The sequence below is a fragment of the Acinonyx jubatus genome, chromosome D4 (assembly GCF_027475565.1).
Source record: "Acinonyx jubatus isolate Ajub_Pintada_27869175 chromosome D4, VMU_Ajub_asm_v1.0, whole genome shotgun sequence".
Lineage (NCBI taxonomy): Eukaryota > Metazoa > Chordata > Mammalia > Carnivora > Felidae > Acinonyx > Acinonyx jubatus.
In genome coordinates, this window is record NC_069391.1 from 6364196 (window position 1) to 6388580 (window position 24385).

General features: G+C 58.1%; 1 protein-coding gene and 1 long non-coding RNA gene across 3 annotated transcripts; both read left to right on the plus strand.

The window, feature by feature from the left end:
* The first annotated feature begins 288 nt into the window (after positions 1-288).
* Positions 289-5770, plus strand: LOC128312090 (uncharacterized). Of its 2 annotated transcripts, none has more exons than XR_008290900.1 (3): positions 289-1653; positions 2942-3071; positions 5635-5770. It is a non-coding gene; the product is annotated as an uncharacterized LOC128312090 (long non-coding RNA). The 2 variants fall into 2 exon arrangements; XR_008290901.1 differs by having other exon boundaries at positions 289-1425.
* Positions 5771-12610: 6840 nt separating this feature from the next.
* PTGES (prostaglandin E synthase) lies at positions 12611-24067 on the plus strand. Its single transcript, XM_015087867.3, has 3 exons — positions 12611-13231; positions 16300-16382; positions 22959-24067. The coding sequence occupies exons 1-3, from the start codon at positions 12773-12775 to the stop codon at positions 23206-23208; spliced, it is 792 nt and encodes a 263-aa protein (XP_014943353.3). The 5' UTR covers positions 12611-12772; the 3' UTR covers positions 23209-24067.
* Positions 24068-24385: the final 318 nt, after the last annotated feature.

Sequence of the window (24385 nt, forward strand, 5' to 3'; positions counted from 1 at the left end):
TGGGTTGGCAAGAGGTCACGGGGTGGAGAGTTGGCCCCGGAGACAGCTCCAAACCACTCCCAAGGCCAGGGCGCCTCTGACGTGAGCCCCGCGTCTCCGACACCAGCAATGTGTCTGGCACACTCAGGCTTCGGGGGTCAGTGGATGAACGGGCCAGAAGAGCGCCTCTGAGAGGCACTCCAGTCTCCCACTTTAATCCTCTAACCTTCAGCAGTGGCTGTGCTGGGGCCTCACGTGTCCCTGGTTCCCACGACAACAGACCCTGGTATTCTGGTCATGAGTCCCCCCCCCCCCCCCCGTTTGCACAGGCTTAGATGTGTGGCTCAGTCTATGCAGAGCTGGGGGGATGACTGAAAGCTGGGTGTAGATCTGGCATCCAGCCAGGAGGAAGAAGCATTTTTTTTTTCCCTCCAAGATAATGTGTAACTCAGAGGCCACAAACTGCTGCCCCCAGGATGGGACAGGAGAATCAAACCGGATCACCTGGGTTCCTGGCTGCAGCTTGTGCTGGGGGTAGTGGGGACAGCAAGGGACATATCTGGGCCTTTCCAGACTCCAAGTTCAGAACAATTCCGGGACACCGCCCCCCCCCCCCCCCGCCCCCAGCCCAGTGCTCGGGGCTGAGCACTCGATTATGTGCTACCTGCCTGCGGTTCTGCGATGGACAGTCCAGACTGAAAGGTGGCGGTCCCGGGGAGATCAGAGCACCCAGCCTGGCCCATGGGACATCAGCCTGAAGGCTCTCCACACCCTGCTGTGGGCAGCAGCCCCTTCCCAGCCAAGCCGTCCTCCCCTGGGCTCCCTGAAGGGTGTTCTTCACATACCCGGGTCATGCATACGGACCTGGCGCCGTGGGTTAGCACAGAAACGGATTCACTCCTCTCTGAACCTCAATGTCCTCATCTTTAAAATGGGGATAATCATAGACCCACTTCCTGGGCTTGTGGCAGGAAGACACTGAGCTAATATGTATAAAGCACCGGGCACAGCGTCTGGCAGGTGACGTTAGCTGTTTCCGTGAATTTCCTTAGGTAAGAATTGCTATTTGATCGCCAAGTTTTACTGCCCCGCTATGTTCCCCACCCCAGCTGAAGCTCTTTCTCGCCGCTGCCCTGCCCAGGAGGGGGAAATGTTTGTCTGTGTTTGTCTCAGACAGGTTTGTGCCTGCTTAACCTCAGGGCCCTGGCCCCTTCCCCAGAGTACGAGATGGTGTCTTATCCTCCGCTGCTGCCTCTGACGTGCTCCACAGTGACTCCTTCCCCCGCCCTAGTGGCCTTTGATGTGTCCATGCAGTCAGAACTGTGCCCAGAGAACCGGCTGGCAGGGAACACGCGGTGAGGAGGGTGGCTGCCCGGCTGCCAAGGGGCTTGTCTGGGTCAATGCTGTGCTCCTCCGTGAGGGGGACGACTTGGCTCTCGGGACAAGGTGACAGCAGGGAGGCCTTCATGGTGGTGGAGTTAGAGTTGGGGCGGGGTGGGGAGCTGGACAGGGAAGCAATGAGAGGCTTGCGCAGAAAACGTCGTCTTACCCTACAGGACCCAGAAAACAGGCGAGGTCCAAAGCGGCCTTGGGTGGGGGCCTCGGCTTCCGGTGGGGACCCCAGCGCCCTGCAGAACAGGTGACAGACCTGCGCTGACCAGCCCCCGGTTAATGGTAACTGGTTCCTTTCGTTGTCTCGAGGCCGGGGCTGCTTTGAGGGTTCCGGGATAGAGGGGCTCCTGGTGAGGACGTTTGCGGTACAAGGGGCACGGGGACGCAGGTGAGGACCCCCGGGGCCGACCAGGAGCGGATTCGGATTCGCGGAGGTTCTCCCCAGGCCACTCACAGCCACCCCACCCCACCCCACCCCACCCCGGGGCCGCTGAGCTCAGCCTCCTCCGCCGGTCAGGTCCACCTTTCCGTCCCCCGCTGGCTATTTTCCGTTCACACCTGCGAGGCACCTGCTCAGCGCGCTCTGCGCTCATTGGCTGTTGGCCAGCCTCCCATTGGCCGCCCTGTGCTCAGGCGCTCCCCACTGTCCAATCAGAGCCCGGAATTGCCTGGGTCGGCTGCCTGGGTGGAGCTGCGTGTCCGCCCGTGTTTGTGTGCGGGAAGAGGGGGGACCCCTTATAGGGGCTCGGGCAGGGCTCCCGTTCTAGGCCTTGTGCGCTACACCGTCTGGCTTCCAACCAGCTAATCAGGTTCCCGGAGGACCCAGCAGAAGCACCCCTTTCTCCCCGCCCCCCCCCCATACTTCTCCCCCGATACACGCACCCACCGCTACGGGTTCTTATCTTGTTGTGATGTAATTAGTTCCTTGCCCGTCTCTACCGGCCCTGGACTGATGATTCATGGGGCGGGGGGGGGGGGGGGGGGGGGTAGGGCCGGACCTTCACACTCCGTATCTGTCCAGCCCCCCAGGCGCTGCCTCGGGGATGACTCAGGCCTGGTTGAAGCTCAGCGGTTAACACACCAGCCGCGGTGACCGTTTGCGATCAACACCAGGCAGAATGTCACGTGCCACCTGGGTTATCTCAGTAATCCTCCATGGAAGGTGTATTATCACACCCGTTTTAGAGATGGAGAAAGCGAGGCCCAGAGAGGGGAAGTACGGCGCTCGGATAGGAGGCAGTGGTTCGGGGCTTGGGTTTCCCTCCTGCTCCTCAACCGCTGAGCCACGGTGGGCAGGCTACTTGGTCAATCCAGGCCTCAGTGCCCCCTTCTCCAAAAGGGAGAGAGGCAGATTTAACATATGAGGTGGCCACAGAAAATCAGCGGTTTTCAAGCTGCAAAAACTCAACCCCGAGGTTGGCATCGTTATCACAGGTGGGAGGAGGAGCTTGACTGCTCTCTCAGCAATAAATCGGGCTCTGCAGACTTGACCTTCAAGTCCAGCTTGCTTGAAATCGGCCCACGATTTGGGCACATACCTCAAGGACAGCGTTGACATTTTGATTCACAGATCTTGAGACCGGAACAGAAAGGCCTACACCTCATCTGAGATTCTCAGCGCACCTGTGACCTTTGTGCCGCGTGTCTTGAAGCAATCGAAGAACCAGAAGGTCCTAGACCACTCTGCGGCACAGTGAGAGGTCAGTGACAGTAGCCCATCTCTTTATGTAGAGCGGCCAGATGTGGCCTTTGATCTCCCAAAACGTGGCGAGTCCAAGCTGAGATGTCTCATGACTGTGAAGTTCACACTGGTTTTTAAAGACTTCATATGAGAACAAGTAAAGCACCTCACTAATAATTTAAAAATACTAACTACACGTTAAAGTGATCATATTTTCGGGAGTGCCCGGGTGGCTCAGTCGGTTAAGCGTCCGACTTCAGCTCAGGTCATGATCTCACAGCTCGTGGGTTCGAGCCCCGTGTCGGGCTCTGTGCTGACGGCTCAGAACCCAGAGCCTGCTTCAGATTCTGTGTCTCCCTTGCTCTCTGCCTCTCCCCTGCTCACGCTCTCTCTCTCTCTCAAAACTAAATAAACATTCTAAAAGGTAATAATATTTTTAAATCATTACCGTCATTATTAAATATTATTACCTTTTAGAATGTTTATTTAGTTTTGAGAGAGAGAGAGAGAGACAGAGCGTGAGCAGGGGAGGGGCAGAGAGAGAGGGAGACACAGAGTCCGAAGCAGGCTCCAGCTCTTGAGCTGTCAGCACAGAGCCCAACGTGGGGCTCGAACCCATGAGCTGTGAGATCGTGACCTGAGCCGGAGCTGGATGCTTAACCGAATGAGCCACCCAGGCACCCTGAAAGTGATAATGTTTTTGATACATTAAGTTAAAATATTCTTTTTTAAAGTTTATTTATTTATTTTGAGAGAGAGAGAGAGAAAGAGCACACGAGCAGGGAAGGGCGGAGAGAGAGAATGCCAAGTAGGCCCCACACTGTCAGGGCAAAGAGCCTGACTCGGGGCTCCGTCTCACCAACTGTGGATGATGACCTGAGCTGAAATCAAGAGTCAGGTGCTTAATTGACTGAGCCGCCCAGGCACCCGGATATATTAGGTTAAATCAAATACATTATTATACTATGCCGCATAACATTCCAAAGATATCAGTTCCTATTCCTGGAACCCGTGTTGCCTTTTGGGAAAAGGGGTCCTTCTTTGCAATTGTGACACAGTTAAAGATCTCGAGATGGGGAGATTACCCTGGGATTACCCAGGTAAACCCCGAATGCGATCACACGTATCTTGATCAGTGAGAGACGGAGGGAGATTTACACAGACACGTGGAGAAGAGGAGACAGCAGGCTGGAGAGAGGTGGCCACAAGCCAAGGAATCCCAGCATCACCAGGAGCCAGAAGAGGCAAGGGACAGATTCTCCTGGACGCTGTGGCAGGGAGCAAAACCCTGCCAACGCCTTGGTGTCAGACTTCTGGCCTCCAGAATCGTGAAAGACTAAATTCTTCTTCTTCTAAGTCACCAAGTTCCGGGTAATTTGTTACAGTGGCCATAGGGAACTCATACGATTATAGAAATTAATTCCACCTGATACATTTTTTTTTAACATGGCTACTAGAAAAAAAATTTTTTTTTATTTTAGAGAGAGAGAGAGCACGCGTGAGCGAGGGTCAGAGGGAGAGAGAGTGCAGCGTGCAGAGCCCAGAGTTGGGGCTTGAGCTCGCCCGAAGGGGGACTTGAGCTCACGCAATGCGGGGCTCGAACTCACGGACCGGGCGATCACGACCCGAGCCAAAGTCGGACGCTTAACAGACTGAGCCACCCAGGCGCCCCGACACGGTGACTCGCAAATGTCAGGTTCCACGTGTGGCTTGCACTCGGCGTGTGGGTTAGGTTTCTGCTGGACAGCACTCTCTGGAGATCCAACCAGAGCTACGTATGCTTGTTCTGTAGACACACGAGCACCTCTGAAAACACAAGAAGGCGGGGTGCCCGGGTGGCTCAGTCAGTTGAGCATCCTATCTTGATTTCAGCTCGGGTGACGATCCCAGGGCTGTGGGATCGAGCCCCGCGTTGGAAGCCTGCTTGAGATTCTCTCTTTCCCTCTGCCCCTCTCTCTCCCCCGTGCACACGCTCTCTCTCTCTCTCTCTCTCTCTCTCTCAGAAATAAACATAAAATCAATCAAATAAAAACACAAGAAGGCACTGTATGAGTGATGTAGAGCTGTAATACCTAATGACCACAGACTGTTGGGCTTAAAGCAACAGAACTGGATCCTCTCCTAGTCCTGGAGATCTGAAGTCAAGGCGTTGACTGGGTTGGTTCCTTCTGGAGGCTCTGAGGGGGGAAACGCATCTCGTGGCTGTCTTCTGGTGGCTTCCGGCAAGCCTCGGCCTCCCCCGGCTTGTGGCCACATCGCTCCAAACTCTGCCTCCCGCTTCACCTGGCCTTTTCCTCCCTGTGTCTGAATCTCCCTCCGCTTTCCCTTACAGGGACATGGGTCATTGGACTCAGACTGAGCTCTGTGTCTATACATCTCTCCTACGATCACATTCACAAATACTGTAGGTTAGGACTCATATTTTTTTTTTCCGGAGGACACTATTTAACACACTACAGACCTGTTATGTGGGCTACCGAAGGGTAGAGGTTGAACTACAAAGGGCGTGGGCTCTGTGGCCGTGTGATCCTGGGTTTGAGCCCTCCAGTCGCGATCTCTTTGCTATGGTTGCTCCCTCCCAGGTGCTTCAGGAACCTTCTCTGGACACTGGAGGTGATGTCATTGTGAGTGCTTCCTCCAAAATGCTGTGACGAGACCACTTGTTAGTTCCGTAACTGAGTGAGTTACTCGACTGCTCTGTGTCTGAGTTTTCTCATCTGTAGAGTGGGGATAGTCGTAGTACCTACCTCAACAGGATGTCGAAGATCAGGTTAACATTCCCCCAGGCACATCGTGAACACGGTACAATGTTTTCTTTTTTCTTTTCTTTTGAAGTAATCTCTCTGCCCAGCGTGGGGCTCGAACTCATGGCCCCAAGATCAAGAGCCACACGCTCTACCGGCTGAGCCAGCCGGGCGCCCCTCTGCAAATGTTGTTGTTGTTCGTGTCGTTATTTATGATAAAATGTTGTTCATGTTGTTATTGATAATAGAACGTTGGCATCATTTTCATTGGGCAGAGGTGATGAAATGTTCTATCAAGCTCTCGTGTTATCCTTTCTCTGGCTTTGATTCAGACCTGACTTCCTTACTCAGCTCATGTTGAATGACCCTGAGCACAGAATCAGGGCCAGTTCATGCAGCCACACGGGGTCCCGTGGGGTCGACTCACCAGCCCACTGTCAGCAGCCTGAAACTCCCGATAACGTTTGAAAAGGGACTTTGCGTTTTCATTTTGCGCGGGGCCCCACTGATTCTGTGGCCAGACCTGCTTGGAGTCACAACTCGTCCTGTGCTTGCAGCAGTGAGGGGTCTCCAGCGAGGGGTGGCGGTCCCCCTCTGGTCTCCGAGGGACCTTTACAAACTAGGTCGCGGCGGCTGGGAAAACGCGGCGTCCGAGGATGAGCCGACTGGGGCTGTGTTTGTTTTGCCTGCAAGAGGAGATTTAGGGCTGACCTGGTGGTGTCCTCCAATTCCCAAGGCCTGTGGCGAGAAGGGAGCATGCGTGTGCCCTGCGGCCCCGAAGGGGCAGTTCGGCTCAGCACAAGGAAGGAGATCTGAACGAGAGTTGTGCAAGAATGGAACAGCTGGCTTGCCTTCAAACCTCGGCTCTGCCTGCGGGGGTGGGGGGGGGCGGGGTTGCTGGTGAAGAAAGGAGGCTCTGGCTGCCGATAGCTTCACCTCTGCCCAGATCCGTGATCTTAGGGCAAAGTCATTCATAGCCCTGAGCCCGTTTTTCCACCGAGAACGCTGGCTGATCAGGCTCCATCATCCAGGGTGACAGCGTGAAAGATAAGACAAGGCAGGTGGATGCATGAGTCACGGAAATGGTGCCTACCTCCTTGACAACAGCTGCTGTTGTTCTGGTTGATGTTTTATTATTACTATTATTAGTAGTAGTGGAAAGTAGTGAGTCCCCCCAGACTGGCAGGGTTCCAGTTGAGAGGGGCCATCAGGAGGTTGCAGACATGACCTCGCGTCAGAGCTGAAGGAGGGAGCACGCGCTCTGCCCCCTTAACCATGTCAGCTTCTGTCATATTTGGACGATTCGTGTAAAAGCCCACGGTTATAGGGGGCGCCTGGGTGGCTCTGGCGCTGAAGCGTCCGACTTCGGCTCAGGTCAGGATCATCTCACGGTCAGGGGTTCGAGCCCCAGGCCGGGCTCTGGGCTGATGGCTTGGAGCCTGGAGCCTGCTTCCGGATTCTGTGTCTCCCCCCCCCCCCCTCTCTCTCTGCCCCCTCCCCCGCCTCTCTAAGAAATAAATAATCATCGTAAGTAAAAAAAATTAAAACCTGCAGTCATAAAATAGTGTTGTCCTTGTGACAAAGGCCCCCGGGGGAAACCCGGTGGCACTTCTTGTGAAACTAAGGAAGTTCGGGGTCCTGGGGGCCACCGGAAAGCCGGAGGGTTCCCATCATCGCTGTGTTTGAAAGCCCCGGCCCGCTGTCCCCTGAGCCATCGCTGGCTGAACTGGGACCCCAGGAATGCAAAACTCCCTTCCAGGGCCTCCTAGGAAGAGGCTTCCTGATGCCTCCGAGAGCCGGACACGGGAAATGCCCCTGTGGAGACAGCATCCGGGGGCGGTGCGCGTGCGTGGGCGCTGGCTGGACGCGTCCCCAGCCTGGTCACGGGAGGGTCTTGGCTGCGGCCTGATCCCGGAGCCTCTGCCCGGAGGACTGCCCCTTCTCTGCAAAGGTCTTGGCAGGGATTCGTGCTGAGACGAACATTTCCTCCCCTCCCTCCTCCCCCATCCGCCTCTCCTGTCAGCTGTGTGCCGTCCTCCCCCGCAACGCATCCAGGAAATGCTCCTGCCTGACCGCAGCTCTGCGCATCAGTAACCGGATCTGAGGCCCGCGGTCAGGGGCCAACAGATGGGCTCCATCAAGGGCGGCGCTTGGTCGGAGCGTGAAGGGCCCCACGTGTGCTCCTCTCTGCGGCGACAGGAGAACGGGACGGCCCGGGAACGCGCAGTGTGTCAGGCACACGTTCAGGTGGCCCGTCTCCCGACAAATACCTGCGAAGCCCAGCTCTGCAGACGCCACACCGGGTGCCGTGTGTACAGCCGCGAAGAAGGCAGCAGCCCAGGTTTTCTTTTCCCCTTTTTCTTTCCAACGTACAGTGAATCAGTGTGGGGGACGCCTGTCTGGCGGGGTCGGTTGACTCTTGATTTCGGCTCCGGTCATGATCCCAGGGTCGTGGGATGGAGCCCTGCGGTCGGGCTCCGCGCTGAGCCTGGACCCTGCTTGGGATTCTCTCTCCCCCTTTCTCCGCCTCTCCCCTGCTCGAGCCCTGTCTTTCTCTCAAAAAAAAAAAAAAAATAAATACTAAAAAAAAAAAAAAAAAGTAACCATCTTGAAATGTACAGGTCAGTGGCACTAAGTAGGTTCACACTGTAGTGCAGCCATCATCATCGTCTCTAGAACTTCCCTGCCCTTCCGGAAGAAAGCCCGGTGCGCATTAAATGGTCGTTCTTATTCGGCCTCCGTCTACTACACCCTGGCAGCCACCGATCCGCTTTCTGTCTCTAGGGATTTGCCCATTCTGGACATTTCTTATAAAGAGAATCATATGATATGCAGTCTTTCGTGTTTCTGGCTCTTGGCACGATGCCTTCCGGGTTCATCCACCTTGTAGCAGGTGTTAGTAAGTTCGTCCGTCTTAAGGCTGAACAATACTCCACTGTGTGGGTGAAGCCGCCGGGCTTTACAGCTGAGCAACCTTGCTTTCATCCTCACTCCCAAGAGGGGAAGAGCCCCCCGGGAGGTTCCTGACTTGCGGAAGCCTCCGGACAGGAGAGGAACCTTCCCTTACGGATTACAGATCGCTGCCTCTTAAGGTGCTGACCGGTTCCCCTGGGCCACAGCCCACAGCCCCACAGCTAGAACAGCAAAGCGTCGGTGGCAAGAACATCCCCCTGGATCCAAGCCCAGCTGTGAGACCCGGGGTGAGTATAACCACCAATCTGGGCCTCAGGCCCCACATCTCTAAAATGGGTCTAATAGTCCTATCTCCCTCAGGAGGGTTAAATACGATGGCATCTGTGATTAGGCCAAGGTTGGGTCTGAGAGCATTGCCCAGTGATTGATCCTCTGGCCGCCGCCCTATCTGACTGTCATCCTTAAGCAGAATGGCATCATCCTTCAAGGCCATCTTGGCTATCTCAGGAATGGGCTTAGGGGCCAGGCTGGCCTTGAGAGCCCAGGAAGCAGCCTGATCGTCCCCATTTATCCTTATGAGTAAACGTCAGCTGCTGACCTAGGCTTCTTCCCTGGCTCTGTGCCTGTCAGGAGACGCAGCCAGGCTCCCCCAGGGCATTCCAGGAAGTAGGCGGGCAGGAGTCAGGACCCTGAACCAAACTCTGGAGCTCTTCAGTTATCCGGGTCTAGACTCCTTTATTTATAAAGAAAGAAATCCCAATCAAGTGAGCTTAAATCAATTCAGTGAATTACAGTTGGGTCTATATGTCAGGCACGGGACCGGTGCTTGTGGCTCATCAGCAAACAGGACTGAGACCCCCCCCTTCCCCCCAGGAATCCGGGTGTTAGACAGTAAGGACAAGAAATAAACTGTATGGCGTGTCATTGAATGAAATGGGCCGTGGAAAGAACAGAGAAAACACAGGCAGCAAAATGGCATCAGAAGTGGCTCGGGTGGGGGTGGGGCGGGCTGTGCAGTGGATTAATGCGGTGGTGGGAGCGGGGTGGGGAGCAGGGGTGGAGGAGGCGACACCTGAGCAAAGACTTGAAGGTGAAGTGTCAACACAGCCCATGCCCAGGGGAAGAGACTTCCAGGCAGAGGCCCCCGCCAGAGTGAAGGCCGGGAGCAAGGACGGAGTGGCTAGGCTGACCGAGCAAGTGGGGGAGGAATCCAGAGAGAACCGGATGGAGACCAGATGGGACGGGGCCGTGGGCCACTGTCCAAACTTTGGCTTTTACTCTGAGCAAGACGGGAGCCACCGCAGTTTGGAGCCAAAGACAAACGTGATTTGACTGATGTTTTGTTTAAGCGAAGAAGGAGACTCTTAAGACTCCCAGACCCGGGTGAGTCAGAGGTTGGGGCCTTGTTGCCCCCAGAATACAGGCCCCCTCCGCGTGGGGAAGGCGGGGGGGGGGGGGATAGTTCCAGGCAGCTTCAGGCCGCTGAGGCCCCAAGCCTCAGCCCTAGAGCCAACGGGGGTCTCCGGAGGGGGAGGTCACAATATAAGCTCCCAGGGAAGCCTCTGATTGGCTCTGCCAGCTGCCGGGACCATTGGGATTGGCTTCCCTGGGTCACGTGGCCCACCCCGTTCCCAAGAAAGGGAGTACTGGGATTGGCTGCCCCACCAGCATTACAGTCCCTACGGTCCCTGAAAGGAAAGCTGTGCTTTCCCAGGGTTAGTTAGGAGAGAGCGGTGGTCCGACCGCCCTTCATGGTCTTGTTCATTCTGCGAGGAGTTCAGGGGTCCCACCTGGAGCAGGGGGGAGGGGAGTGGAGCGGGAAGCTTCTGCCCCAGCAGGGCCCGCACGCAGCGCCATCGGAAAGCGCCGGCTAATCCGTGCGTTCGCACGGCACCCCTTCTCAAGGGTGGGGAGACGTGGCCGATGCCAGCCGGGACGACTACGGTGCAATAGAAATCTGACTCCGGCCGCTTGAGCCACAGTTCTTTCTCTTCCATCCCCTGGCCGGAGAACGTCCCGGCGCCTCTCACCGAGGTCAGGAACCAGCGGCAGGGGTGGGGCTGCTTCCTCCTCTCTCTCAAGCTCCTCTGAAGTCACAGACAATGAACCGGCCCAAGAGCTGGGTCTCTGATCCTCAGGAAATGCCGAGGAGGGCCAGCTGGAAGAAGCCACATGGGGGCTTGGACAAAGCAGCCCCTCTTTGCTCACTGTGACCAGAGAATTCTTGCGTGCGTGCGTGTGTGTGTGTGTGTGTGTGTGTGTGTGTGTGTTTAACCCAGCAAAGTCACCACTTAAGATACATCTCAGGGAATTTTTACATCTAGATTCACCGGTGTAACCACCACCCAGCGGTGATGTAAACACATTTCTGACCCCCAGGACGCCTCCTCCTGGGGGCCCCCCCGGGGGTTTCGTCTTGCCTTCATTTTCAGGCAGGCGCTGCTGTAGTCCCCCCCACCTCCCGCGAGGCAGGGGCACGTCTTTTGCAGGCAAAGAACCTGAGCTCCGAGAGAAGCGTCACCACCCTCACCACCACCACCAAGAACAAAACCGCAGCTTCCCCAGGCCGAGGGAGGCTTTAAGGAAATTCTTGGCGGGAAATCAGAGGAGACCTCGTCCCGTCTGCCAGGCCCTGGCTCGGCTGGTTCGTTCCCGCAGACGTGGAGGAAAAGATTCCTACCGTGAAGTCATCAGCCCGCAGGGCTTCCCCACGAAGTCCCTCTTATTTTCGGCTCCAGGTGACGGTGGGTAACAATCCGCCCTTTGCCCACGCTGGTTTCTCTAGCCTCTGCTGGTGAGGTTTCTGTCTCGTTCCAGAAGCCCAAGCAGGGCCGAGCGTGCGGCCGCCCGCGCCAAGGATGGGCGGACGCCCAGGGTCCCCTCTTGGGCTGTGTCTGGTCCACGATTCCGGGGGTGGTGCAGACACCAGAGCCCAAAGCCCCAACTGAACTTGGCAAGAGAGAAGACAGCTGCTCCCACTGGTTTCTGCGCTCCAGGGGCAAGAAAGGCTGGCGTCGGCAGGGAGCAACCTTGCACGACTCCTTCCCTCAAACACCCAGGCAGAGATAACGTACAATGCAGGACGTCCCCTGCGTCCTCTGTCCCGTCCCTGATCGTGACTCGCCATGTATGGTGTGGGTCTGGGACGACCCTGGCTGGCAGCGCCATGTCCCAGAAACACGGGTGTCGGCTTCCAAGCACATCTTTTGTCCGGATGAAGGAAGGCTTGGCGCATAGCAAATGGACAAGCGATCGACCCCCAACCCCTACCCACTCCCCGCTCCAGCAGCAAGCACGGGTGCTTCCAAGAGCCTCCCTCCTGGCAAGCCAAGCGTTACCCCCATGTGGAGGAGGAGGAAACTGAGGCTCAGAAGCTCATACAGATGAGGGCTTCCTAGGTGCCCGGTGTTTAATGATTAGACACGACTCTCTTTCGTTGAAGACAAGGATTCGGAGGAGGAACCTGCTTGCCCGAGACCACACGGCTGCAGTCGCCAAGGGCTGGCTCTGGGACGCAACGTCAGCTGAGTCGGGCTCCGGAGCACATGGCCAGTGTCTCTGCCCTCTGGCCAGTCTTTTCTCTTGGTCTCTGCTGCTTTGGGGGCACAGCCCAGCCGGACACCGCGGTCCCTTCGGGGCAGGCGCCAGGGCGGAGAAGGCACAGGACACTGAGGTTTCCCTCTTGCCCCCCTCCCCAGGGGACCCCCGAGCAAAGCGAGCGCAAAACTAAAGGCAAAAGATTCCTGCCTCTGCCGACGTCTGACTCTCCGTGCCAGCTCAGGTCGTGGGATGGATGGAGCTCGCGTCGGGCCCCGAGCGGACAGCTCACATCGGGATTCTCTCTCCCTCTCGCTCTGCTCCAGCCTGCTCCTTCTCGGCGCTCGCTCGCTCTCCCAAAATCAATAACTAAACGTAAAAAAAAAAAAAATCAGAGTCACATCAAGGTAGGTACGACTGTGGTTCAAGCGTCCAGGCTGAGAGTGGGGACGGATGGCCCAGCTCTCCTGCCCGACACCCGTCCTGACCCGCGGGGACAGATACCAGAGCTATCGGCCACCTGTGGATGTCCCGCCAGGCGTCTTTGTCACACACACACACACACACACCCCCTCCCAGAAGGCAGGCCCTGCCGGACGCCCCCATGTTACAGATGAGGAGACAGACTAGAACGCGTTTAAGGATTTGCCAGGGGAGGGGTGTCTGGGGCCGGAGGCTGAACAGGGGACACAGCTCAGCCCTGCGCCTCCCCCAGCATCTGGCCGCTGAGAGTGGGCGTGTGCTGTGTGCAGACAGGCCTCCTGGCGGGCTCTCCCCGCCTCCTCCAGCTCATAGAGACACAGCCACACGCGCCTGCTGCGGCCGCCTGCCCCAGAGCTCCCGCCTGCCCATGGAGATGCCTGCCCCTGTCCTGGCGTTGGTAAGAGGCCAGGCGCTGCCGGCCTTCCTGCTCTGCAGCACGCTGCTGGTCATCAAGATGTACGTGGTGGCCATCATCACGGGCCAAGTGAGGCTTCGGAAGAAGGTATGCTCCCCTGGAGCACCCCCCCCCCCTCCCCGGCCCCAGCCCTGCTGGGAAACTGCAGGGATGGGAAACTTGGCCGAGGTGTTCTCAGGGCCAGAATGTGAGGGCCCTGGAGACCTTTGGGATGGCAGGACCCGCACCTTCTTGTCCTCTGTTGTAAGAGCATTTACTCACCCCGCCGTGTTACCAGGTAAGTTCTGGCACGACGGGTGCTGCTGAGCTCTGCTGGGTGTCTCAGAGAGAAGCAGGTCCCGGAGGGTGGAATGAGACAGCAAGAATGCCTCCATCAGACCTGGCAGCTTCCCAGCACAGGAGATCGGAGATTTGGGTGGAGTGGGAACCGGCGACGCAGGAACCCCAGGAATTTTAAGTGGAAATTCCCAATTCATTGGCGAGGGGGCTTACGAACGCACGGCAGCGTCCAGAGGCCAGGTCTCGGCCGGCCTGGGCTCCACTGGAATTTTCAAGGAGGAATTCCCCCCGCCCTTCCCCCCGCCACCCCACCGATCCCAAGTCCCCGGAGCCAAAACAACAAAGAGGCTAAGATCGGCGGAGGCTGGGTGGGCGGGACGGCCCATTCAGAACAGCTCGGCTCGCATTGGACGCGACCAGAGTCAGAGAAGTTTTGGGCCAAGCCGGCCGGCTGTCCTGTTTTTCAGTACAGGACTCGTTTCCAGAAACCGTGGCCCCTTTGTCCGCCTTTGTCCAGTTCAAAGGCAAGGCAAGGTTAGCTCTGGCATCACGTTGGGTGTGGACACCCAGGAGTGGGGGTCTTGCTGGGGAGTCGGACTCAGCCCCTGGCATAGGCGCGGGCAGGGGTGAAGGCGGGACGGCTTTAACGCCCAGAGGCACAGACACAGGCACCCGGATGACCCCTGCCTCCTCCCTGCGTCACCCCGGTCCTGGATGCGGGATACGGGGAACCCAGCAGGGACAGGTGCATTCAGCCATTAAGTCCTTCCTTGGAGCTGAGCGTTTAATAGGTGGGAGCCACATTCACCTTGTCTTCCGGGAGACGACACCTGTGAGGCCACGCAGCAGGGTTTGAACGGGGCTGTCCAGCCCCACAACCTGTCCGGAGGGGGCGGGGGCGGGGATAGAGTTCTCAACAGCAAAGCGCAGGGGTCCGGAGCCTCCCTCTTCAATGTGAATTCAGGGATAGAAGGAGGGAAACCCGAGAGTGCCTTTCTCTCTGGTGGGTGGAGAGTGCCAGAAAGAAACCTTCCCTGGGGCTGTCCCCCAGAGGCTCCTTACCGGCTGTGAGTTTCCCTCCCATGCCAGGAAGGAGCCTGGAAGCCTCATCCCTGGGCAGGTGACAGATAAGGGCTCTGACTCGGCCACCCTTTGCCCCTGGGGCGAGTCTGGGAGCCGTTTCCTCATCTGTAAAGCAGGGGATAGTCACGCTCGAGCCGGGCGAGTTCGGCACCTGGCGCAGAGCAAGCGTGACTTCTCATTACGTACGAACAACTGGAATTCACTCGAAGGCCGCAACCACAGCTCGGTCCCGGGAGTGCATCCAACGGCCTGCCCCCTTGTCCCAATTAAAGGTAGCAATTCTAGCTTCGGACGACAGCGGTTCCTCGGTCTGCCCTGCGACCGGCTCCCGGCCCGGCGGGCTTGTGTTCCAGTTCTGTCTTTAGGAACGAGCCACCCCTCGGACCCGGGCCTAGGACCCTTTGAAAGGAGTCGTGGGTCCACGGACTCTGTGCCGGCCCATCGGGATTGGCGATTCCGCGAGTGCAGGGCCAGTGGAGAGGAATTCTGGGTGTGGGGGCTCTGATCCTGACCCTGACGGGCCTCAGGCGTGGGACAGGTGGGACGCACCAGAGCTTGGGGACGGGGGTCACCAGGGCTCATGAGTCAGAGGCGGCAGTATTTGCCATTGGGTGAGCAATCCAGAAAGCGTGCTGCTGAGATTCGTGTTTGCTGTGGGGTTGGTGAGCGCTGGACGTGGGCCTCCGGTGACGGAAACGTGACCTGAAGTTTCTGCTGTCCGCAGACTATTCGTCGAGCACCTTCCCCATGCCGGTGCTCCCAGTGCCCGGCGTTGGGCGGAGGCCTCTCCAGTTCTCCCCTTCACTCTTCGCGCGGGAAATGAGCTCCGCTGGATCCAGAGTTCATGGATGAGGGAGCTGAGGCTCAGGGAAGCGAAGAAATGGGCAGCTAGTCTTTGTGGAACTGTCAAAAACCCTCTCACTGCTCTTAGTTCAAAGTCCAAAGTCTTAGAGTGCCCTCGGGACCCCAGCAACTTCATCTTGGGCCTCTGTCCCTCGCTCTCTATACTCCAGCCACGCTAGGTTTCTGTTCTTCAAACACCCCCATCGTCTTCTGACCCCAGGGCCTTTGCACATGCTTTCCTGGATGTCTTCAATGCTCTTTCTCCAGCCCGCCCTCATCGGGCTCATGTTGTTGCCTCCTTCAAAGCTTAGCTTGAATGCCCCTGCCTCAGAGAAGCCGCCTCTGACCCTCAGGCTTGATCAGGTCTCCTGGAAACATTCTCAAGGCCAACCTTGTCTTCTCTTTGTTTAACACTCACCACCTGGTCTTCCCTGGTTCGTAGGCCATTTCCCCATCAGACTGTGAGCTTCCCACAAGCCAGGACATGAGGGCCTTTGCCTTCGTCTGTTCTGGCTGCTATAACAGTGTCGGGGGCACATGGGGCCTGGACTGGGGGGGGGGGGGGGCGGGGCTTGTAAACAGCAGACTTCCTTCTCACCATTCTGGAAGCAAGGTGCCTGGAGATTCCGCGTCTGGTGAGGGCTCACTTCCTGCTTCACAGATGGCCGTCTTCCGGCTGTATCCTCTAGTGGCAGGAGGGTGAAGGAGCTCTCTGGGGTCTCGTTTCTAAAGGCACTAATCCCATTCCCAAGGGCTCTACCCTCCTGACCTAATCACCCCAGAGGACCCCCCCCCCCCCCCGCTCCCCAACACCATCACCTCAGAGGTCAGCTTTCAACATACGAATCCGCGGGGCACACGTTCAGCCCATAGCAGCCTTGGTCATGGCGAGTGCCAGCACTTGGCACGTGGAGGGGGCTAGGCCAGTAACTCTCGCTGACGTATTCCAGGCTTTTGCCAACCCCGAGGATGCCCTGAGACACGGAGGCCTCCAGTACTGCCGGAGTGACCAGGACGTAGATCGCTGCCTCAGGCAAGTACTGTTGGGCCCCAGCCTGGCCACGGTCTGCCCCCCGAGGCTCCGCTCTGAGCACCAGGGCCGGGGGGCACCCAGAGGACCGAGGTCTCCTGCCTTCCGGGGCCCCTCAGATAGTTCTAATTTATTCATTGATTTCATGTCTTTCTTTCTTTTTTAAAATGGTTTCATTTATTTTTGAGAGAGAGATTGAGAGTGCGAGCCGGGGAGGGGCAGAGAGAGAGGGAGACACAGAATCGGAAGCAGGCTCCGGGCTCCGAGCCGTCGGCACAGAGCCCGCACGGGGCTCGAACTCACGAACCCTGAGCTCAGGACCTGAGCACAAGTCTGACGTTTAACCAGCTGAGCCGTCCAGGCAGCTGCAGTGCCTCCACCATGGATGGGTATTCTGCCAATGGGATGGGTGAACATTTGCCACGTTTTGGTTTTATTTTGCATTTCTTTCGTTCGGAGTGAAGCTGAACGTCACTCCCTCTGCCGAGCAACCCCCCAGTCGATCAAAAACAATTTTTCTCATTATGAAAGTCAGAACTGCTGACGATCGCCGATGACCTGGGTCGCACTGCAAACACACGGAGGGCAAAGGGAGACCAGTCCCGACTCTCATCTCCCGCTAACCTCTAACACTGTGTTCACCCAACTCCTCTTTGTAGATGTTTCCCAGAAAATCCCGTGCGCATTGTGTGCCCAGGGTGGGGTTCTGGTATTTCTTTTTCCGTGAACGTTATTTGGTGAGCATTTTCCGTGTGGGTAAATGCTACTCAAAACCTGATTCTTTAAGAATAGCCGTGTGAAATGGGGCGCCTGGGTGGCTCCGTTGGTTGAGCGTCCGACTTCAGCTCCGGTCATGGTCTCGCGGCTCGTGAGTTCGAGCCCCGCGTCGGGCTCCGTGCTGACGGCTCGGAGCCCGGAGCCTGCTTCGGACTCTGGGTCTCCCTGCCCCCACTCTGCTCACACTCTGTCTCTCTCAAAAATAGAAATAATAAAAACATGGGGAAAATGGAAAAAAAAAATAGCTGTGTAAAATCCCATCGGAGACTAGATGTGGATTGATGTCACGTTCCTGATCTGAATGCTGTGGTTTTAGCAGTTGGCTCTCCCCTGGCTGACCCCGGTGGGGTGGAGAGGGAGGAGGCAGCACTCGCAGGGCACAGGGACTGCCGGCGGAGTTGAGGGACAGGCGGAAGGACGGGCAGCTGCCCAGGGGCAGACAGGAGACAAACTCTCCCGTAGTTCCCAGGGCATGCCCGTGCACCGCGGGCAGAAATGGGTGGGACACTGGAGTGTAAATACGAGATTCTTTTCTTCGAGGAGAGCGCTTTTTTTTTCTCTTCGCTTTCTTGCCCGTTGAAAATAATATGCATACTTGTGGTTTTTAAGAATGACAGAGATGTGTAAGGTAGGAAGTGAAATCCTGTGCTGTTCTAACATTTCTAACATAACTACGGTATGTAGTTCTTCCTATGAGGTCCATCCATCCGTCCATCCATCCGTCCATCCATCCGTCCATCCACCGGACACGTAGTGAACAAGTGGACAAAAGCCAACCCCCTTGGTTGGCTTGACTCTCCTGGGCGGTGGAGAAGGGCCTGAGCAGTCGAGGCAGCCGTGACCGTGGATAGCCTGGGCTGGCTCACCGCAGCCACCGAGGGGGTTTACTTGGCTTTTCACAGGGTACACGCGTCCTACGTAGCGAAGCTTTCTTGTGGCGCGGGAGCGGTTGCGTGAGCCGACGAGCACTTTGTTTTAGTTTTGACTGGCTGTAACCAAGCCAAGGAGAGATAACAGACCCGTGTGGTGCCCAAATGTTTCTACGTACCCAGTACACTGTCTTCTTCCGATCAAAATGACCCTCTACTGATAGTGGCGATGCTCCAACGGCTGGAGTTCGATTCAGCGCTTTTTAAAAAAAGGCTTATTTTTGAGAGACAGAGTGTGAGTGGGGGAGGGGGAGAGAGAGAGGGAGACACAGAATCCGAAGAAGGCTCCGGGCTCCGAGCCGTCAGCACAGAGCCTGACGCGGGGCTCGAACTTCTGGACCGCGAGATCATGACCTGAGCTGAAGTCGGACGCTCCACCGACTGAGCCACCCAGGCGTCCCAGTTCAACCCTTTTTGAGCACCTCTTACCAAATAACGTTTTATGTCCATTTGGCAAGTGTTTATCGGTGGAGGGGACGTGCGACGTACTGGTCCTTATTGGAGACTTACCACAGCAGGTCTGGGGGTTCCTGGTCCCCCGGGGTCTCCTCCACCTCCTGCCTTCACAGAACGTCGTGGAACCGTGAAGGTGCAGGGCTCAGAGGATCACACGTCCCGTCATCCCCTGCTGGAGAACTTGCTGGAACCTGAGGGGGACATGCCCTGGAAGCAGAAGTTAGTTAAATATTAGACCAGAGTTTATGGTGCAGTCAGGGTCACCCTCCTGCCCAAACAGGAAAGCACTTAGGTCTAGGTTCTTGGAGGAGAAATCTGCCTTGCAGATTAGCCACATGCCAGAGCCAAAACGAACGTGAGCCTGGCTCTGGGAGAGGTCAGGAGCCGGATTTCCAGGGAAATGATGAAACCCGGCCACCTTGTTTCATGACACCAACCCCAGCCTCCTGCTCAGGTGTCTTTGGGCCAAATCCCGAGTCCGTGTGTGGGAAACCTCAGGGAGGGAGTCTCCGAGTGGCCCCAAGGGAGGCAGACGGGCACGGGGCCCATGCTTGGCGAGGTTTCTGACTACTCGGAACACGCAGCCTGAATCCGACTGAACCGGTTTGTCCGGAGACTGGTCCCCGAATCGCAGTCCTAGAAGTCCCTTCGATGTTGTGGACGGTGAACCGAGGCCAGGGGGCAGGTGAGAGGCACGCCGAACCTCGGGCTCATGCCCAGCCCTCCTGTCTGCGGCTCCACGCCGGGTTCCATTCACCCGGCCGAGGCAGGAGAGGCTGGCAAAACCGAGAGGGCGAGATTAGCGTCCAGGGTCGTGCCCCAGACCAGGCTGGCGATGGTGGCGAGGGAGAGGAGGAAGACAGCAGGTGCATCGGGGCGCAGCCCCTCCGCGACAGCGGGGTCCTAAGCACCTTGTCGATAGCTGCCAACCCGCCGGGACCCCCAACAGCCTCCCCAGGGAGGGTGCTGTTATCTCTGGAGGCAGAGCAGGCTTGCCGAGGCCACGCGGTTGAGCCCGGGACCGTGGGCTCTGTAGGAACGCGGTTTTGCCCCGCTTTATGCCTGCCCTTGACATTGAGCAGCAGGGGCCCTGGCATCACCAGTGTGGGCAGCGGGGAGGGCCAGGGATGAGGACGGACGTCCCTGCCAGCTGCCTGGGGCTACTCGCACACCTTCTCCCCGCCCATCACCTGCCGTCATGCAGCCGGTGTTGCAATGTCTGGGGGGTGGGGAGGGGCGGCCCAGTGCGGCAGGAAGCCCAGCAAGTCCGGTCTGGCGGGGATTTGCTTTGGGTGACTTTTATGTTAAAAAGTGGCTGTTATTGGAATGACACGTTTTGCCCAACCACGTCTCTCCGGTACGTGACTCCCTCCACGTCTGTCAGTTCACATCCGGGCCCCCCGGGGAGGGGAATGAGTTTTCTTGCCTCACCTTTGATTTCCCCACAGCTCCCTGTCCTCGGCACCACTTGTGGCTTCGTGGGGAACCCCCGCTTTGATCCCTACCGGAGGGAGGAGGGAGAGGGAGGAGGGACGGGCTGGGCCAGCTCTCAGTGGGGGGTGGGGGGTGGGGTGGAGGGCGGGGTGCTGAGGGTCAGAGCCTCAGGGCTTTCTCAGCTCCCAGCCACCTCTCCTCCCTCACTGGTGACCTTGGGGCCCTCGGTCCGGCCTGGAGCTGGGAGGTGGGCTCAGGACCACGGCTTGGTTTTCTGCAGGGGCTGCACCGCCCCGCCTCTCGGTTCTGCCCCGAAGAATGGGTCCCCACCTGCCACGAACCTTGCCCATCCCACCCTCCTCTCCACCCTGCTCCCCTTTGTCGGCTCTTTGGGGTTTGGCCAATGTCAGCTCTCTAAAAAGTGACTCACTCGTCCGATGTGAATACCTGCTTTAAAGGACAGTATCCGGATGAATGGGTTTCCCATACTAGTGGGTGCTTTTCCTGAAACTTTCAGATGAGCGTGTGACAGAAAGGCCCATCCAGGTGGGTCAGCTGGGAGAGGCAGACCGATTTCTGGGACACGCTGACTTCATTTAATGTTTATTTATTTTTGAGAGAGAGAGAGAGAGAGCACGAGTGGAGTGAGGAGCAGAGAGGGAGGGAGAGACAGAATCCGAAGCAGGCTCCAGGCTCCGAGCCATCAGCACAGAGCCCGACGCGGGGCTCGAACCCACGAACCGCGAGATCATGACCTGAGTCAAAGTCGGACGTGACTGACTGAGCCATCCAGGCGCCCCATCACTGACTTCATGTAAAGTAAGCTTTCCAGGGGCGCCCGGGTGGCTCAGTCGGTTCATCGTGATCTCAGCTCAGGTCATGATCTCACGGTCTATGGGACTGAGCCCCACGTGGGGCTCTGCACTGACAGTGGCTCCCTCTCTCTCTCTGCCCCTCCCCCTGCTCTCTCCCTCTCTTAAAATAAGTAAATAAACATTAAAGAATAAGAAGAATAAAGCACGTTTCCCAAGGGTGTCCCTCTAATGGGGGGATGTTGGGGGGCACAGCCCCATTTCCATAGGGTAGAGGGGTCTGGAGGAAGCCTTGCTGTCCCCTCACAAGTGAGGTAAGGGACTTGCTTGATCAGGGAGCGGGGGGGGGGGGCGGGGGCGGGGGGGCCCAGCCTAGTTTTCCCTCTTCTTCTTTCCCACGGCCAGGATCTGACCAGGGCCTACGACTTGCTCTCAGGCACAGGCAGGCAGCAGGGCCTCACCCAACTGGGTGAGACCGGGCCTTCCTGCAGACCTGCTTTCCCCGAGGCTGGGTCCCACGGTGGCGATTTGGGAGAAAAGGGGAAGGCGGGCTCACGTTGGCTTCGGGATATGGGGCCAGAGACGCCAACCGCTGTGTCCCGAGTTTCACCTAAGAACGGTCCAGGCCCCGCTGGGTTAATGGGGGCTTTTGCACACGCGGATTGAATTCCAGGCCCCAAGCCCCCCTTCACGAGCCCCCCCTCCTGCTTTCAACCTGCCTCGCTCCCTCTCATGCCACCCCACTCCAGACACGCTCCAGGGTCACTTTTCTGTGCCGCGAACACCCTATGCTCAATCCCACCCCAGGGCCTTTGCGCCTGCCCCTCCCGCTCCCTGGAAAGTTCTTCCCCTGCACCGGTGGTGACCTGCTGATGATCCCTGATCATTCAGGCTTCGGTGCGAACATCTCCTCCCCGAACCCACCCACGCCGGTCACTTGGCAGAGACCCCTGCAGCACGGGGCAGCCGAGTTAGGGCCTCTCCCATGCCCTGCCCAGCCCCATTCCCTAGGTCAGGCCACACACCGGGCCCTTGCCTAAGGCTCTGCTTGCGAGTGGGAGGGAAGAGGAGGGCTGTGTTACAGGCCGTCCGTCACACAGGAGCTGCTGGGCCGGGCCCGGCCCGCGGGCGCACAGCGTTGGGGGAACGCGTCCCAGCTGGAAGGCGCACCTCGCTTCCCGCCCCGAGTCCCCCCTGCCTCACACATGCGGCCTTGTCCTCGGGGGAGGTCCCAGCCCCGGTACTAGGTTCCTGTTTATTCTTCCAACATACCGTCTATGGCCTCAGGCACGGGTTCGGTCTCTCGTTTATGAGACTTGACCTCCTCACCTCTCCCCAAGGAAGCTGTCCATTAGCGGGAGTCATGGAAAATGTGACCCAACTCTTAGCAGACGCGGGTGGGTTTTCTTTCTTGGTCATCGATTTACGCCAGGGCTATACTCAGCCCTTCCACTTCCCCCGCGCCACCCCACGTGCTCACGCGCTTGACCGTTTTGAACAAACAAACACAAAGACACAGGACAGCGTAGACGAAATGAAGAGCTTTACCGGGGCGGGGGGGGGGGGGGGCAGGGGCAGTGAGTGGCAGCTGTTCTGTTATTATTATTATCCCTGAAAGAGGCAGGAGGGTTTGCCGACATCTAGGGGCAGGACAAGACGGTTAGGCAAGGGTTTCAGACGTGTGCTCTAGCCCATGCCCCTGGGGAGGGCCCAGGCACCTGCATTCAGAAGGAGGGAGGGTGTCCCCCCCCCCGCCCCAAAAAGCCCTGCCCGGGGGGGTAAAGGGCGCAGGTTGGAGTCAGACCTAGGCTCCACCCCGGCTGTCAACCCCCTCTGAGTCCCACTGTTCCCGGCTGGCGTCCAAGGCCACACGAGGGAAGACGGTGGGGAGCGTGGCCGGGGCCAAGTCCTGGGGAGCCCCAGGGCTCGGGAGGAAAGCCCCGGCTAGCTGCCTGTCACGGCCACTGGCCCATAAGTGGGGTTTTATGTCCTGGCAGCAGCTGACTTGGAGTTGCTGTCGCTTCTGCCTCCATGGTACCTCTTTCTCCCGGCCACGAACGGACGCGAGTCGGGCACCCCAGGGGCGTGGGGCCCTTCGGGGCAGAGGGCCCCGGCTTCCATGAGCTTCTCCCTGCTGACGCCCGGCTGACCGCACACCCTTGCCTTCCCAGAGCCCACCGGAATGACATGGAGACCATCTACCCCTTCCTGTTCCTGGGCCTCGTTTACTCCTTCCTGGGGCCTGACCCCTTCATCGCCCGGATGCACTTTCTCGTCTTCTTCCTGGGCCGCGTGGTGCACACCGTGGCCTATCTGGGCAAGCTTCGGGCACCCACCCGCTCCCTGGCCTACACCCTGGCCCAGCTCCCCTGTGCCTCCATGGCCTTCCAGATCGTCTGGGAAGCTGCCTGCCACCTGTGACCAGCAGCCGACAACTGCTCAGCCAGCAGACCGCTGGCCACGAGCCCCCGTGACTGTACCCGGAGGGCGCCGGGCGGCCCTTGGGGATTGTGCTCAGCCCAGGGACCCGGTTTCTTGGCAACCCACGGAGCGCGGGATCCTGGGCACCGCGGGCCTGTGCGTGTTTGCCCATGTGTGTGCACGCGTGTGGGCGGGCGTGCCTCTCGGACTTCTGGGTGGAGTGGCTGCCCGGACCGTGCGGAGATGGCTTCTCAAGACTGACAGAAAAATCCTCCCACTCGAGCACCAGCGCATTAAAAGCCATGTTCCTTCTCCGTCCCTACGAGTGAGAGAAGAGTCCGTTCGGGTTCCTCAACGAAACCACCATCCGGATTCAGGGCTGTACTAGCCGCGAGCTTCTTAGACCCACCCCAGAGATTCCGATTCGGCTAGTTTCGAGGGGACCCTGGGCATCTGTGTTTTTGTAAAGCTCCCCCGTGTCCCGGCGGTGTCCGGGCCCCGGCTCCACACCACCCCTTTCCTCCAGAAGCAGGACCCGGCACAGGGTGGGGTGTGATATTGCAATTTCTTTTGTGGTGGGAGTTTAGCGAGGGGGGCGTGGGATTACGTTCCCCGGAGCCCTGTTGACACTCCCCGTGCTCGGTCTCCGTTCCTTTGCCGGATCCTTCTCTCCTACGTGCCGGTGCCGAAAGGCGGGGCCCACAGTGAGGGTCGCTTCTCTTCCCTGGGGAGTCACTCACTCGTTAAGGGCCATAAAGCAAGAGAATGGGCCCGGCATGACCAACCGCTCAAAGGAACTTTCTGGCTCCTTCTGTACCCGCAAGATTTGAAAAGTACAACTGTGCACCCCTGCGGGGAATCTGTGTGTGTGTGTGTGTGTGTGTGTGTGTGTATCTCCTAGACTCTTGTTCTAAGATGTGTGGGGCCTTGATCATTCAATGGAAGGGTCTGTCCAGCTTGGGCCACCACCCTGCAACCCCTTGGCTGCCCGCCCCTGGGGTCTATCGCCGCCCGAGTGGGTCATTTTCGCGGGACATTTTTGTTAGTGTGTGTCTGGGGCCACACTGACGGGACGACGTCTCTGGAAAACACACAAATGCGCCCTGAACGGGGGGGGGGGGGGGGGGGGAGGGGTTCGGTCCCGCGCAAACATGCAAGCAGGGTGCTCGCGGGCCCC

What these genes read in the sequence shown, in the direction of transcription:
- PTGES (XM_015087867.3), top strand. Translation starts at nt 12,773, where the DNA reads ATGTCCCGCCAGGCGTCTTTGTCACACACACACACACACACACCCCCT. An exon ending in AAGTGAGGCTTCGGAAGAAG is followed by an intron (nt 13,232 to 16,299) that starts GTATGCTCCCCT and finishes GACGTATTCCAG; the next exon opens with GCTTTTGCCAACCCCGAGGA. An exon ending in GACGTAGATCGCTGCCTCAG is followed by an intron (nt 16,383 to 22,958) that starts GCAAGTACTGTT and finishes TTGCCTTCCCAG; the next exon opens with AGCCCACCGGAATGACATGG.